The sequence below is a fragment of the Coenobita brevimanus genome, chromosome 78 (assembly GCF_032717465.1).
Source record: "Coenobita brevimanus isolate Jiangsu-jjx chromosome 78, ASM3271746v2, whole genome shotgun sequence".
NCBI lineage: Eukaryota > Metazoa > Arthropoda > Malacostraca > Decapoda > Coenobitidae > Coenobita > Coenobita brevimanus.
The window spans coordinates 34129284-34144943 of NC_137031.1; the positions used below are offsets into that span (position 1 = coordinate 34129284).

A 15660-nucleotide genomic window follows, 5' to 3' on the forward strand; every position below is an offset into this window, starting at 1 on the left:
CCAGAGACAGGATCACAAAGCTAGGTCAAATATTCGTCCCTAAGACCATACGTAAGGCATGAATGTAGCACTATGAGTTGCTTCTTGTTCACTCCGACAAGGAGAGCATGTTTTCACCCTGTTTATTTGTTAGTTTGTCTATTTGCAGGATTACTCACAACTAAAAGAGAGATTTGGAACAAATTTGGTTGGTAGATAGCCCATGTCCCAGGGAACAATCGATTAACCTTTGTAACCGATCCGGATCGTATTACAGATTCTGGATCCGGAAAGCACTTTTTGCGAAACCCTAATCAGTGATGAGAAAATATAACCCATTATGAAGAATGATTTGGAACTTACGTTGCCCTTGTAGGACAGATGCTCTCCACTGAATGCCTCTTAGTTTATATCTACTTTTGTAAACGACCGAGTTCTAACTATACTTCTAACTATTATGAGAGTTACCAAAGTCTGCATATTCAGCGAATAACATTCCTTGTTGGCATTAAAACAAATTGCAGTTGATGACAAACATCGGAATTCCCACATCATGGGTGATGTACAGACATGAGCAATAGTTCACCGACGCATATCTGCCGTTTGTATTAATGGAAGTTGTTACATGAGCTAGTTCTATGTGATAGCAATATGTACCACTTAAAAAAAAAGGTAAGAGAACGAAGAATACACCATCGTTTGAAAGGAATAAGAACTATAAAAGCCAGGTTACAATGCTGGCAGAGGACTGTCGGCGTACTTTTGCTCATGGCTGTACAGTCCACCTCTGACTTCTGTTAAATAGCTAAAATGCCTACGTGATGAAACCTATCAAATTGGATGCGCAAGAATAGGTATGACGTAAAGGATAGACAGAGATGTCCTTGAGGGAAGGAGGCAGCAGCTTAGCTACGAGGAAGTGCTCGGGGGATCACGGCCCCCGGCCACCAACTGGTCCACTATTTGAATTTGCACATTATTTATTATGTAGATACTGTGCAGCATTGTGCCCCCAGAGAATAGAGCTTGGCCTCATCGTGGCTTACTCTTTTATGGAGATCCGGCTACGCCACTGGAAGAAGGGTTAGAGAGAAAATGGATGAGCATGAAAGAGTGAATGATAGAGGAGATAGTAAAAGAGTGTGAGGGAAGAAAGTAGCGATGCTAGAAGGAAAAAAGAGGGAGGGAAGAAGGGCGGGCGGGAGGGAGGAGGGGACGTAAAGGAAGGATGAAGAGGAGATGTAGAAAAAAGGCTTGAAAGAGGGATGGAGGGGATGAAACACTTAAGCTTTACTGACGCAGGTTGGATGAAAGTGAGGATGGGAATGAGGGAAAACGTGAGAGATGCTTAAGAGCAAAATGAATCAGGTTATAAACAAAGAATATGAAAGGTGAAACAGAATGACGATGAAACTGAGGAGGTGGAACACAAGAAGACTAGAAAACGAGGGGGGTCAAGCGCACTAGAAAAGGGAATGTAAGGAATGAAAACAGGGGGGATGCATGGAAAGGGGTATGTCACAAGTGGGAGGATTGGTATGAGGGGAAGGAAATGGACTGTGTTTGGTAGGGAGGGGGTGTTAGGGGTAGTGGAGGGATGTTAAGATTAGCAAAAGTGAATATGAAAGGGTGTGGAGGGAGCTGCAGGAGATGGGAAGGGGAGTGGTAGGGGTGGGGAGGTGAATGCCAGGGGTGGGGAAATAAGTGCCAGGGGTGGAGAGGGGAGTGCCAAGGGTGGGGATGGAAGTGCCAGGGGTGGGGATGGTAGTGCTAAAGGTGGGAAGGGTAATGGTAGGGGTGGGGAGGGTAGTGCTAGGTGTGGAGAGGGGAGAGGTAGGGAGTGGGAAGTGAGGTACGAGGCGATGGGAGGGGGTTGTATGATGTGGGGGAAGGAGAGAGTGTGAGAGAAACTAACTCGGGCAACATTTACCCGTGCCTGTCCTCAGAGCTTGTTCACGTCAGCCTCTCTATGCAGGTACATGAAAAAAAAAAAAAAAAAAAAAGAGGAAAGAAAGTTAGATTTTTCTTGTGACATTACAGTAAAAAGTGGATTTGAAATACGATAATACAGCAGGAAGTGCAATATCGCTGTAACAATAAGGCAAAAAATTGGATGGACATTGCAGTACTATAGCAGAAAGTGGATGAACATTCTAGAAACACACCAAAAAAAGTTGACCATTGGAATACTACAGCAGAAAGTGGATTATCTTCGCATTAGTAAAGCAGAGAGTGGATTACCATTCCAGAATTAGAAAAAAAAGTGGATAATCATAATATTATTACAGAAAATAGTGGAATATCACTACAATAATGCATTAATAATTTGAAAAACTGATGGGTATGACTTGGTGGACGTTCACAGTGGCCGATTCATTTTCCTGTTCTTTCGGAATCTGATCGTCTCCAAGACTGTTCATGTACCTTATATAAGTATTGTTACTCGTATTTCAATGCCTGGTTTGTGTAGTATATATTTTAGCTCACATTTTTATTCCTTCGCTACGTGCTAACACACTCACGCTCCTATGCTTGCTGTCAGCCATACAATCTATCTGAATCTGGATACTAATTACCCTGATATGACAAGAGCTGAGGATACCAACACTAACACTGAGACTCCTATACTCACTCTCTGATGGTTACTATCGTCCGGCATCTACTGGCATTTATTTGAGTCATCCCAGCCTTGAGGGGGTTACTTGCCTTCACTGTGATGTCGAGTGTTGACTCTCTTATTCTAACTTGGCGCAAAATCAGATCGCTGACTTTCGAAAGGAAATCTGCCACTCAGAAGGCTTAACGGACATTTTGTGAATTTTAGTTAATTACTGTCGTTTTAAGTCCTTGAAAATGAAAATAGTGGGTGTATAATTTCTTTGACCAGCTGATTAAAATCGCATGCACGCATGCACGCTCGTAAGCACTCACTCACTCACTCATTGACGCACGCACACACACACACACACACACACACACACACACACACACACACACACACACACACACAAAATCCCTAACCATTTTACTCCGAGGGCGCCTGTTTATATTAGTGTTGCCTGAAAGTGGTTTTATTTAGGAGGCACAGGAGGATTCGTGGCACCTTTTCGTTTGCGATTTACTTATTTTATCTATTTATTTATTTTATTCATTTATTTTATTTATTTTATTTATCTATTTTGCATATTACACCTGCCATTGCCTTATATGCTCTTTATGATATTTTAATACTGAAAGGGTTTGTATCGACAACATATAAAGAGGATACTGGGGTGTACAATGTATTATAAATCGCTAAGGAAGAGGAGTTAGGAAAAAAATAAAATACTGAACAATAAAGTAACCCCAAATCCAACCCCACAAGTTCACTGTCTTTCCTAAACTGAGTAATACTGACAGGAAATACCCAGACTAAGGTATTAGGAAGCAATCGGACTGAAGGGGCTAATGCTGCCCGTGTCGGCGGTATGGTGGCTAATATGCGAATAATAATGGCGGTGGCAACTATGCTGGGGTGGGATTCTCAAAGCTATGTTTTTTGGAGGATGGCCAACGACAGCAGAGTCTTTTCCTGTTTTCGTTCTTTCAAGGAAAAAAGAAAATCTGGTTACGAGAGGAAAGCCGACATACCTGTTACTACCTCCGCCAAAGAGGTTATGTTTTACCCCGGGTTGCTTTGTTTGTTTGTTTGTTTGTTAGCAGGACTATCCAAAAAGTTATCAACGGATTTTGATGAAATTTTGTGGAAGGGTTAGGCATTAGCCAAGGATTAAATTTTGGGCCGGATCCTGATCCTGATCCGGAGTATCCCACATAATATCTCTAAAAGTTCTCAATGAATTCCAATGAAATTTTGTGGAAAGGTCGGCCATGGACCAAGAAAGAATTGACTAAAATTTGGGGCGGATCCGGATCCTTTTTGATGGCAATGGCATTGGCAGAGTTATGCGCTCTGTGAAGGCTTTCTAGATTGTTCTGGACAGACGCACAAAGCATGAAGAGAGTAGAAACTTTCGGCGTCTCTGGTTCTTCCTGCAGGGTAGTTGATCATAAATATGCTTGAGAATCCCAGCCCTGCCATTTTATTTACTCATTTTGAATGGAGGCTATCTTCTTCTTCAAATCTACTTAATTTGGTATTATACGGAGTTTAAACAGCTGTACTATCAAAATTTTCTTTGTGCATATATTATTTTTAACTGTTGGTTACATCAGCATGTTTTTCTTTTCTTAACCTAGAAAATCTCCTAACGAATAATATAATATCACTTCTGTCCTCCTACGGTGATGTATTAATTTTGTCCTCTCGTAATAATGACTGTAGTCATGCCCTGTCTTGTCACAGAAAGAGCAGCAATTACTAATGGTGTTTTTGCTCCCTGCTCTACATTGTGCTCTTTACGTTACGCTGTTGTCTTGGCAAGGCTGTATATTTCTGGCACTAGTCAAACGTCCCAACCAACCCATCCCAAAGACCAGTGACAAGTGCCAATGTCTCCACTGAGAGTATGAGTATAACTTAGCAACTTTATTGGACAACCTTGCTGCATTCTTTTAGGGATTCTATCGCCACTCTCAAAACCTATTCTCCTCTCACAGTGGTACAATATTTTCGAATTCTTTTGCTGACCTCACCTTTTCTGTCACTAGTGGATTACCGGTCAGCTTCATCGTCTATCGAGTGTGGAGATTTATACGAGGAGATAACAGTGACAGATCTGATACTTTTTTGAAAGGAAGGATCTAAGGTTTCTAAAGCTTGCTTATGTGCACACTTTCCTAATTTTTTCTCAAGTTTAAGTAGAATTAGCCAACTAATTTGTTTGTTGACTGTCGAATGCCAATCCCGTTAGCTGCTTCATTGATACCACACTGCGTCAGACTCTTACCACAGGCCTTGCGTGTGTGCAATGATACACAGTTACCGAGATGGGGCTTGCACAAAGTGTGATGCATGGAGACGGGCGGGAGGGTGCTAAGACACTGAACAGGCCTAGACCTTGTATATCAGTATTCTGGAGCTTTACCGCGGCCTAGTGAACGTTCAAGCTGCACAACTAATGGCAGCCTAATTCCTGAGGTAGACGGCCAGAAGCTGCGTTTCGTGGGAGTCTGTGGTAGGGAGTAGGAAGGCAGCTGGACCTTTTAAAAGCATTTTATACTTATTCATTCATTCACAATGCATTCACTCCATTCATCCACACACCATATTTTCTGATCCCTAGGGGATGTGCGTATCACCTGAGCACAGTGAACTAATAAGATTAAAATTAGCGAGAAATGCCTGCTTACGGATGAATTCCTACCTCTGATCCATAAGTTCCCAAATACTCGTATATCCGTCTGTTACACTCACACTTACAGTAGACACTCACATAGACACCCTTCCACACGCTACACGCTGCAGTACTCACATCCTGGCCTTTCATAGAGCTGATATAGCCTATCTTTGCACAATATCCGAGTATTGTGAGTTTCAGTCAGTACACAGGAACTAAATGACACGAGCCTGTTTTATCCTGTCCCCGTGTGGTACAGGCGGCTAGTTTGCGATTTCAGTATGTGATCGGCACTTTGCACATTCTTTCATATTTATTTCAGTGACAGTAACAGTAAACATTATTGAGAAATGGTGGACCATTGTCGGGGACTCTTCGGTGTTCTGTACTGCATAAAGAACCCTTTATTTACTGAAAATTAAGTTACCAACAATGAAATATGACATAATTCTGATGTTTTTCACACAAGCTTTACTAGATAGTTGATCCTAGGTAAGTGAACTCAGCTTTTGGAGCAGTTCATAAATATGAATGCATTCCTAACCATACTAAAGGCTGAATATGTTGTTTTTGATCAGACGCTTCGGACCGAATAGCACTTTCAGTGTTTCAGTGCCTGTGCAACCTAAAACCATTCTGCAATTTACAGTGAAAGCAAAATTCCCTGGAAGAGTAATTACCCTCATGGTCCTCATACAGCAGATCTGAAGAACATATATTAATGCACAGTAACGACATTTCTCACAGTTGTCGTACTACAGTGAAAGTGTTTGGCCAAGTGAAAGCTAATATAATTCTAGTGTACACTCATTGGTGTTACAAAATTTTGATCCTCAGAAGTGGTTGACTCAATTTCCAGCGTGCAAAGTAGTTTGCACTATTAGAAAACATTTGCAGATATCTGACAATCATTAAAAATGTAAGTTAAATACCCATATGCAGAACTGTATACCATCATATCATGCATGAATTAGGCAGAATACTGTTTTCCCTCAAATTTTATTTCAGGTTTGTATGATTCAAGTTTCCTCTCAGCTTTCTGCAACTGCCTGGATTTTTTTTTTTTTTTTTTTTTTTTTTTTAAAGCAGACTTCGTAGGGTGGACATTACTAGGACCAGGTTTAGGCTCACTAGATCCTACATGTTTCCTCATCCTGTATATTTTTTTTTCTTACTTCCATCCACCGGAAAAATTCCGTCGGTATTTCTTTTAAATAGAGTTGCTTTCCTATGATAACTAAAATAACAGCTACAGACTGGTGACGACGAAGCAGAAGTTTTGACGTCTCTACTTCTCAGCTTTTCCCACTTACTTTTATTTATTTTCAAGGAAGAGAAAGAAACTAACTTTAAATCTTCTGAGTGGTTGTTACAGTCTCTAACAATGTACCATTTTCAATGTGTTAACCCCTTTTGTTTTGCTGTTATGGGGCTGTCGGCCTCGTCTGCTGCGCTTGTTTAGAACCAGCACAGGGTTGTCATGGTTGCATGACGTGACACTTCGACCCTCTCTACCTGTCTCACAGACCCTAGCCTCACCGATGTGCAGAAATATCACGTGGTGATGTGAACCATCCTGATCGAAATACAGTAGCTGCCCTGAAACATGACGTACAGTACCACTCTCAGAAGGCAAGTACGAAGCCATTGGATTTGCGCTAAAAACGCCCTGGGCAGAAATAAGGTCTCGCAGTTCAGAGAATCTGACAACTTCGAGATAGATGGCAAGCGCCAGTCTATGCTACCTATCTACATGCAAGCCCTAAACACTGCCTCAGGAATGGAGCTGCCAGACCTAGTACGAAATTGCCGGTACATCCAGTATGTGATGGTGAGATGCTGAGAGAGGGTGGAGTGATGGCCAGAGGGTTGTGTGACGATAAGGAGTGGGGTGTTGATAGGGGGTGGTGTGATAAGGTGTGGGGTGTTGATAGGGGGTGATGTGATGATAAGGGATGGGTTGCTGAGAGGGGATGGGATATTGAGAGGGGATAGGTTGCTCAGATGGGTTGGGGTTTTATTGTAAAAAAGGTACCACTCACTACAACAGTAATTCTCATCAACAGGTCAGAATGAAAATTGCCGTGGCAGTATTGATTCTCGTGGTGTGTCTGCATGCTGGTAAGTTATCCTTCACCTAGGCAAGTCTCTCAGTGCTTACACACCTTGTAAGTATATTTCTCCGTACTTACCCGCCATGTAGACTATTCTTTCAGCACTTACCCGACATGTAGGTAATTCTCTCAGTACTTACCAGGCATGTACAGTATATTATGCTCTCAGTACTTTCCCGACTCGTAAGAAAGTTTCTTAGTACTGTACTCATCCGCCACGTAGGTGTCTTTGTAAGTATAACCAGGTTCTTTAATTATTTTCTCTTGACACCAGTTAGTGCGATTACCTTAGCCTCAGTTAGCAGGGCTCTTGGCTACCAGTTACGGTACCGTTACATATTGGAGGTATGATAAAAAGTACAAAGCAGTACAAAAGAAAGCAAACAGCAACAGATTTATTAGTCCCATCACGACTGTTTGCTATAAGACAGGTTATAGTTAACGTAACTGTTCTGTAATTTAAGGGAGGGACAGAAAACCACAACGACCTCCCGCACCTCAACTGAACAAACCCTCCTGCTGAAGCCGGTAGGAAATAGTGAGAAGGATGACCATGCAACATAGGACAGCTGGTATGGAAACTTCACAGGAAAGGAAGCCATATTCTACACAATCTAAATCTAAAAAGAAAAGTAACAGAAACTCAACAACACATTACGAGTACATACAATTTTCTTTTCTGCGGTAATGTCCTGTAGGCTTGAAACTACAGTATATATATATATATATATATATATATATATATATATATATATATATATATATATATATATATATATATATATATATATATATATATATATATATATATATATATATATATATATATCCATCGACCATCCAATCCTACATTGCCCCATGAAGAGCGGAGGAGACAGGGGCTAGGCAAGTTGGTCCTGACATTTAAGATGAGAGAGACCAGCCTCACTCATCCCTGAGTGGCATTACGTGAACAATAAACCTCAACCATCCCTTGGATATAAACCTTCACTGGCTCAATCCGATTGGAGCTCCGCAATAACTCACTAAACCACCAGGCGCCAAAATTTGTTTATATGGTTACCACCCGACGTAGTAAATGGTTTCCCATATATATATATATATATATATATATATATATATATATATATATATATATATATATATATATATATATATATATATATAAAGAAAAAGGGGCTGACCACTTTTGTTGAGGAGTTACGGTCCCTAAAACATTTTGTTGAACAAAAGTTGTCTTGATTAACTCTCTTATACTTTAACAGTAATCATATAATAAATGTCAGCTTGTAAATCCAACTCTCAACGCTTCAACAACTTTGTTCTCGAAAGAAGACCTACTTCTTGTTCCAGCAACAAGCAACGCTTCTAGCTCTTCTTCTTCTTTTTTTTTTTACTTCTTATGATGATGATTAATTATTATTATTATTATTATTATTATTATTATTATTATTATTATTATCATTATTATCATCATCATCATCATCATCTGTACTGTACCTGAATCGAATTCCCGATAAACTGAAAACCTGATAATACCGAATACTGATCATGAATTATACATTTTCGTCGGTGACTACATATCCTTAAATCTACCTGTTTGCTCATTTTCTGTCTGCATCAATTTTCTTAATCTTGTGCTTATTTGTATAATTATTATGTAGTTAGTAATCAATTTAGTTGTTACTAAAACCTATTACACGTCTTATATCAATATTTAATGGTGGACTTGCAGAATATTAGAGTAATGGCAAAAAATAAAAAAAGCAAGATTTGGATTTTACATCTCTGTTTAATTAGTGAGGTGCAACACAAATGCTTAAATCGTCTACGTGGTGTAATCAGTAAATTCTACATTTATTGTTATTTCAGGTATTATCCTTTTTTCTTTTTTTTTTTTTAACACTAGGAGAAGCTCTGATATGCAAGATTTGCCCCGAAGATGATCCCCATGACTGGGAACCTGGTCCCCCATGCAGACTGGAGGACACAATAGAGACGCAGTGTTTTGGCTCCTGTTTGATGGTGATAACAGTCGGACGTGAGTACTCTTCCCTCCTCATCATTACTGTCATCAAGATTCATGAACCTTAGTCATATAAGCAGGGCACGAAATAAAATATATGGTTATGGCAGTATTAGCTGCATTTACCCTTCTTCATTCAGCAGACGCAATGTAACACAGCTCGTTGACCATTAAATCTTTCTGTAACTGAGCTCCTTGACATTATATATATATATATATATATATATATATATATATATATATATATATATATATATATATATATATATATATATATATATATATATATATATATATATATATATATATATATATATATATATATCCAGGAAATTGGATTAATCTTGATGGAAGTGCTAAGGCTCAGGCAAGATTGAAATAATAATATTCTGAGAACAATCAGGCGAAAATAAAGATGAAGGGTTAAGCTAAATATTCGGTCTTTGGACCAGTCAGCTGCCGAGGGCGTTGCACTGTGAGAGGTATTTGTTCTATTGATTTAATAATTTAACGTTCCTAAGTTGTAGCTTTGCGAGGTCATGCACAGAATACACTGATTATCTCATGCATATAAAGTTTGTGTCTCCCTTCCCCTGTCGTTCGCTTGCATTGCTTTAAATCGTCTCATTTATCTTGTTTCATCATTTGCAGATAATGAGTCTGTCAGAACCTGCGTCCCATCAAAGAGGGAAAGCGAATGCACATTAGACACACCAGAAAAAGCAACATATACGAGAAAAACGTGTTATTGCAATACCGACTTGTGCAACAATGGGCCCAGCATCTCACCACCTTCCGTGTTCGGCCTGACCATTCTGCTGGCGGCAGCTCGGGACCTCCTCAATTAGCACCCTGGCACCACCTGCCTCCCCACCACACTAACACACACAACACATGTATTCTTGGTAGGGTAGGAGATTTCCAATTATATTTCCCCTCCCAGCATAATTCTGCATTTGACAACTAATACAGTTTGGTATGTTATATATGTCATCTATATCAACATGACTTTGGACTAACAAGGCCTAAGAGAATATCGATGTGATATACAGAAGACAATTAACTAAGAAAGCGGTGTTAGAAACTCTGTAAGGTCACAAGATGACGGCATTAATTACTGAACACGAGCAAATTTTATTGCCTGACAGCCACTGAGTAGTCATAGAGTAGCAGACGGATGTTGTAGGCTACATAACACTTTTATCTGTATAGACGCACTTGGGTATTCCATGAGAGAGTTTTGTTTAGTGAGAGAAAACTTGTCTGCGGTATATTCATTGTTATCAATCCACCACTTGCCCTGTGAAGACTCTAGCATATATTGTGCAAGGACAATATATTATGAACACTATATGGTAGGGACCGGTAAAGAATGGAAGAATTGGAACTGATGCGCCTAAGGTCTGTCTGTGGGGTGAAGGTGATAAATAATACTGTAAAACAGGTGTGGGGGTAGATGTAGGATGATAGAGTTGACAAGGATTTGCTTAAAGTACGTAGCCATTATGGAGACAATGGTTGACGAGGATGGGAGGCAGAGAAAATGAGGTGCGTGTGTGTGTGTGGGGTGGGGAAGCAAAAATTGACGTGTTAGGATGGTGAGAAATAGTCTGAGTTTCCAGGAGGGTGGGAGGCGTGTATGGAAAAGAAACGATCATGGTGAATTACAGAGTGATCGATGTTGCCTAGTTGTTGTTGTTTTGCATTTGTTAAGGTGTAGATTATTATGTACAACAACCCGGAAGATGAGTGGTATACCCTTTTTACTTTAACTTGGCCTACAATTGCCATATCTTCATCTTGAATGCTGAGTTGTAACAAGAGATTAATATTAGAAAACGGTGCCAGTCAGGAAGAAGTGCTCTGGAATGAATGTACAGCACCTACGATTTTTTTTTTCTACCTCTAAGCTACGTGGACTAAACTGCAGAAGGGTGAATACTGGGCAAGTTTAAGGTGAAAAGGTTATAGTATATAAATGAGGTTGCTTTTTCCTTCATTCCGGTGCATGGCATTTGAAGCAAAAGGATATGAGTGTCAGTGTAGTACTTCAGAAAGAAATTATGTCAATTGTCTTATGTGTTTCTGAGTTTAGTACTGTACTGTACATATGTCTTTGACCTCTTGTGTTTATTTATAAGGCATTTATTACAAAGATTCGCTGAAAACATTGTAACTGCTTTTACAAGTTTTCCGAAAAATTTTAAAAGCATGCAAGCTGTACGAACATTTCAAAGCCCCACAGGGGTTCTTCACTTTATGAGCTTTGGACTCCAGAATTAGCCCGAAGTATACTGAACAATCAACAACTATTTGGAAGAAGTGGCTGATATCAACAGACAACAAATAAAAGATAAAAATATATACGATCGTCCATTTAATTCTTTTCCTCTTTCCTTGAAACGTTGTTGAGAACATTTCTTGCTCTCATAGGTGCAGTTATGTTTGCTAACGGTAGTAAATTGCCCTTCCCAATGAAGAAAGCATGAATAACAGACAACGATGAGGTACACACACACACACACACACACACACACACACACACACACACACACACACACACACACACACACACACACACGGATTAAAATATAAGTCCCGCATAATAACTGCTTAACAACTAATTATGAAGAAAAACAGTCTCAAAACCCTAATATATTACGTGCGGATGTGACGGCAAAGAATCATTCCACTCGGTATTGGTATGCATATAATCTGAAACTCGTGATGTGTTGGGCTGTGGGTACGTTTGTGTGTCGATACGGAGAGCTGTTGTACAGAGTCACCCCGGTTTCTGGCGCACAAGAAAGCCGCTGCCAAAAATAAAGGCGGAAATGTGGGCGTTGGAGTTGTAAGTTGGAAGTGAAGGGTGGAGGAGGGGAGTGCTTGGGTTGGGGTTGGTGAGTATGAGGGGAATGGGAGGGGTTGCATATGGTGGGGAGGGGGTGTTAGAGGGGGTGAGGGAGCTGCAGGTGGTCGAAAGAGGAGTGCCAAGGGTGAGGAGGAGGGTTCGAGGGGAAGGAGGGAGGGGGACTATTAGTTGTAGGGAGGGAGGGGGGAGGTGTGGAAGACGCCAAGCTGTGCAACATTTACCCTTGTCTCTCCTCAGAGCTGGTTGCACCTAAGCCTCTGTGATCAGGTACTGTTGCGGACACTATTAACGATTCACTTCCTTACGATGAACAACGAGACTGTGAGCGATAACTTTCGAAACTCAGTGATGCCAACGTCGGAATCCACAAAACTTTTCAGAATATCGTGTGTTTCATAATTGTTGTACTATAGATTGAGGGATATTTCTGGTGGTAACGGCAAATAAATCATATATATATATATATATATATATATATATATATATATATATATATATATATATATATATATATATATATATATATATATATATATTTTATGGCAACTGAAAGTGTATTATTCCTTCGGTATTGGAGTCGAAAGTGGAGTCTCATTGTGATAATATAGCAGAAAGTGGGCCATCATTGCAATAATACGATGAAACTGGATTATCACTACAATAATACAATAGAGTGTCTGTTATGATTGCAATAATACAGCAAAAAGGGGATGAACATTGCAACAGTGTAGCAGAAAGTGAATAGTAAGTACAACAATACACTAAAAAGTGAATAATAACTGTAACGCTACAACAGAAAGTGGTTTATCATGCCAGTATAAGAGAAAAAAGTGGATGATTAAAACACTGTTCTAGAAAAGTGTGACGGTCAACAGACTAAGCTTGTCCATTGCCTGAGGGCGCGCGAGCAAGTACGCACACACACACACACACACACACACACACACACACACACACACACACACACACACAGACGTATATATACAATTACTATACATTGTATATTACGAACATGTTTATTGCAAATGTTCCACCTTTATACTAATGGGTTCTTCAGACCACTAAGCGGATTGTTTACAGAAATTACAGCCATATGTAAATCTTAAATAAAAAAATCGAGGAACACCATTGAATTACAACTTTAAAACACGTACAATAAAAAATAAACTATTATAATGCAATATAAACTTTATGATCAGTTGATTAATAGCAGTAACAGAGGACGACCTACACACTTGAATATTCTATCTCTAACTTTCTCTTTCCGAAATATTTTTGTTAATGTAATGAATACTTACAAAAATTAAAGAAAATAAGGATACTGGAAGTCAGTAAATGATTAAAAAAAAAAAAAAAAAGGGTACCAACTGTAAACGAAGACTGAAAAATCAGTGACGAGTATTAGTTCCTTCTTAGAATATTATTGTGAATATAATTAAAATGATAATATACCTTGATATAACGCAATAGATGCCCGTAAAAAAGTTAAGCACCCTTAGACACAAAAGAGATTCGTGCTTCATTTTTCACGGGGAATTAAAAGAGACTCTGATGTTAATATAGTGACATCCTCTGAGAAATGTGATAAAATTTGGAAATCCTCTTCTTTTATAATAATAATAATAATATCACTCATATTCTCAGGGGATGTTACTAGATTAATAGCAAAGGCACTTGAGTCACTGATTAAAACCCATTAAATTATTAACTGGTACGTTGTAAAGTTCAGTTAAAGAATTAATTTACCTCCTTCAATACTCATGGTGTTATCTGGTCCAGGTGTTTCACTGGCCTTAAGATTATTTATATTATGCAGTATACCTCCCTCCCTAGCCATAACATCACTAATTATGTCTTTCTCTAAACGAGCTAGCGAATATTATTTTTTGCTTGCAAAGAACGTGTCAAGTATTTCAGGCATATCAGTCTAATCATCACACAAACATACGTAGCAAAACGGCCACTGACGCTTTTAAAGTAAATTTGAACGGTCACAAACGACAAGGGCGCTCACAAACAAAGAAAAAAGCTTTGGAAGACGTGGGCACAGAGGTAAACAGTGTGCCTTTCACACTAACACATAAAAACAAAAGAAATGTTGAGCAACCTCACTCTTGTGACGCGGGGACAATAAAGATTTGGAAATCATTGACACCAATACACTACTTCACTTAGGGTTAATGTTTGCCTCTATGATGACAGAAATTTCGCTGGGGGTGTGCCTTGTCTCGTTGACAAAGTTAATTAAGCAAAGTAATTGAGCGAAGACAGTTGACAGGAGTGGTGCGTTTAGAGGGTGTGAGGTGATGAGAGGGATTGTGAAAGGGGTGGAGTATTCAAGGGTGTTGCTTTCTTGAGAGGGGTTTGTGTGTCGAGAAGGGGTGGGGTGTTGAGAAGGGGTGATGTTGAAAGTGGGTGGGGCGTTGAGAGATTATTAGGTTATGAAAAGGGGTCGGGTGATGAAAGAGGGTGGGGTACTGACTGTGGTGGGGTTATATCATTCAAAGGGTAAGACTCACTACAGCAGTACCTCTCACCAACAGGTCAAGATGAAAGTTGCCGTGGCAGTGTTGATTCTCGTGGGGTGTTTGCATGCCGGTAAGTTATCCTCCGCATAGGTAAGTCTCACAGTTCTTACTCGCCAGTAGGTAAGAGTCTGACTACTCACCCACCATGTAAATAAATCTCTCTGTATATAACCGCCACGAAACAAAGTCTTTCAGTACTTATTCGCCAGTAGGTAAGAGTCTCATTACTCACTCAGCACGTAGGTGAGTCTTTCTCAGAACTTACCCGAAATGTATGTCTCTCAGTACGTACCCGCCTTGTAGGTAAGTCTCAATAAGTATGCGCTATGCAGGTAAATCTCAATAAGTATGCGCTATGCAGGTAAATCTCTCGGTAGTGTCCTGCCATAGAGATAAGCCTCTTACTACTTGCGGGTCCTTTAGTTAGTTTCTCTTGACATTAGTTGGTAGAACCCATAATACCAGTTAACAGGAAGAGTAAGTAGTGTAGAGTAGGGAGCGAGGAATAAGGGAATGTGTGGAAGGGAAGGAAGTCAAGTGACAGGAACTGAATACAAAAGAATGCAAGATGGAGTGAGAGGAGGCAGGAAGCATGAGGCGGGGTGGGAAGAGGAAATGCCTGGTGTTCGGTAGCGAGGTGAGAGGACGAGAGCAGAATGTAATAAGGTATGACTACTTATTTTTGAATAAAGCTTTGTTATTGTAAAAGATCAAATGGAGAAAACAGGCGAAAAGGCTCAAATTATTCATATTCCACTTGAACCACATTTCCACTTTATCGGAGACTTATAATCCAGAATACTGAAAATTTCTTATTGTTTGGCATCATTGACATCCATACTTACCTGCTTTCTCATTCTTT

General features: G+C 39.7%; 1 protein-coding gene across 2 annotated transcripts; it reads left to right on the plus strand.

Annotated features, from left to right (window-relative positions):
- Positions 1 to 1999: 1999 nt before the first annotated feature.
- On the plus strand, positions 2000 to 11699 carry LOC145408664 (uncharacterized). 2 transcript variants are annotated; one of them, XM_080279344.1, is made up of 4 exons: positions 2000 to 2412; positions 7325 to 7379; positions 9282 to 9413; positions 10050 to 11699. In XM_080279344.1, exons 2-4 carry the CDS (start codon positions 7331 to 7333, stop codon positions 10244 to 10246), a joined length of 378 nt encoding a protein of 125 aa, XP_080135470.1. In that variant the 5' UTR covers positions 2000 to 2412; positions 7325 to 7330; the 3' UTR covers positions 10247 to 11699. The 2 variants fall into 2 exon arrangements, with proteins under 2 accessions (XP_080135470.1, XP_080135471.1); XM_080279345.1 differs by lacking the exon at positions 2000 to 2412 and adding an exon at positions 5723 to 5750.
- Positions 11700 to 15660: the final 3961 nt, after the last annotated feature.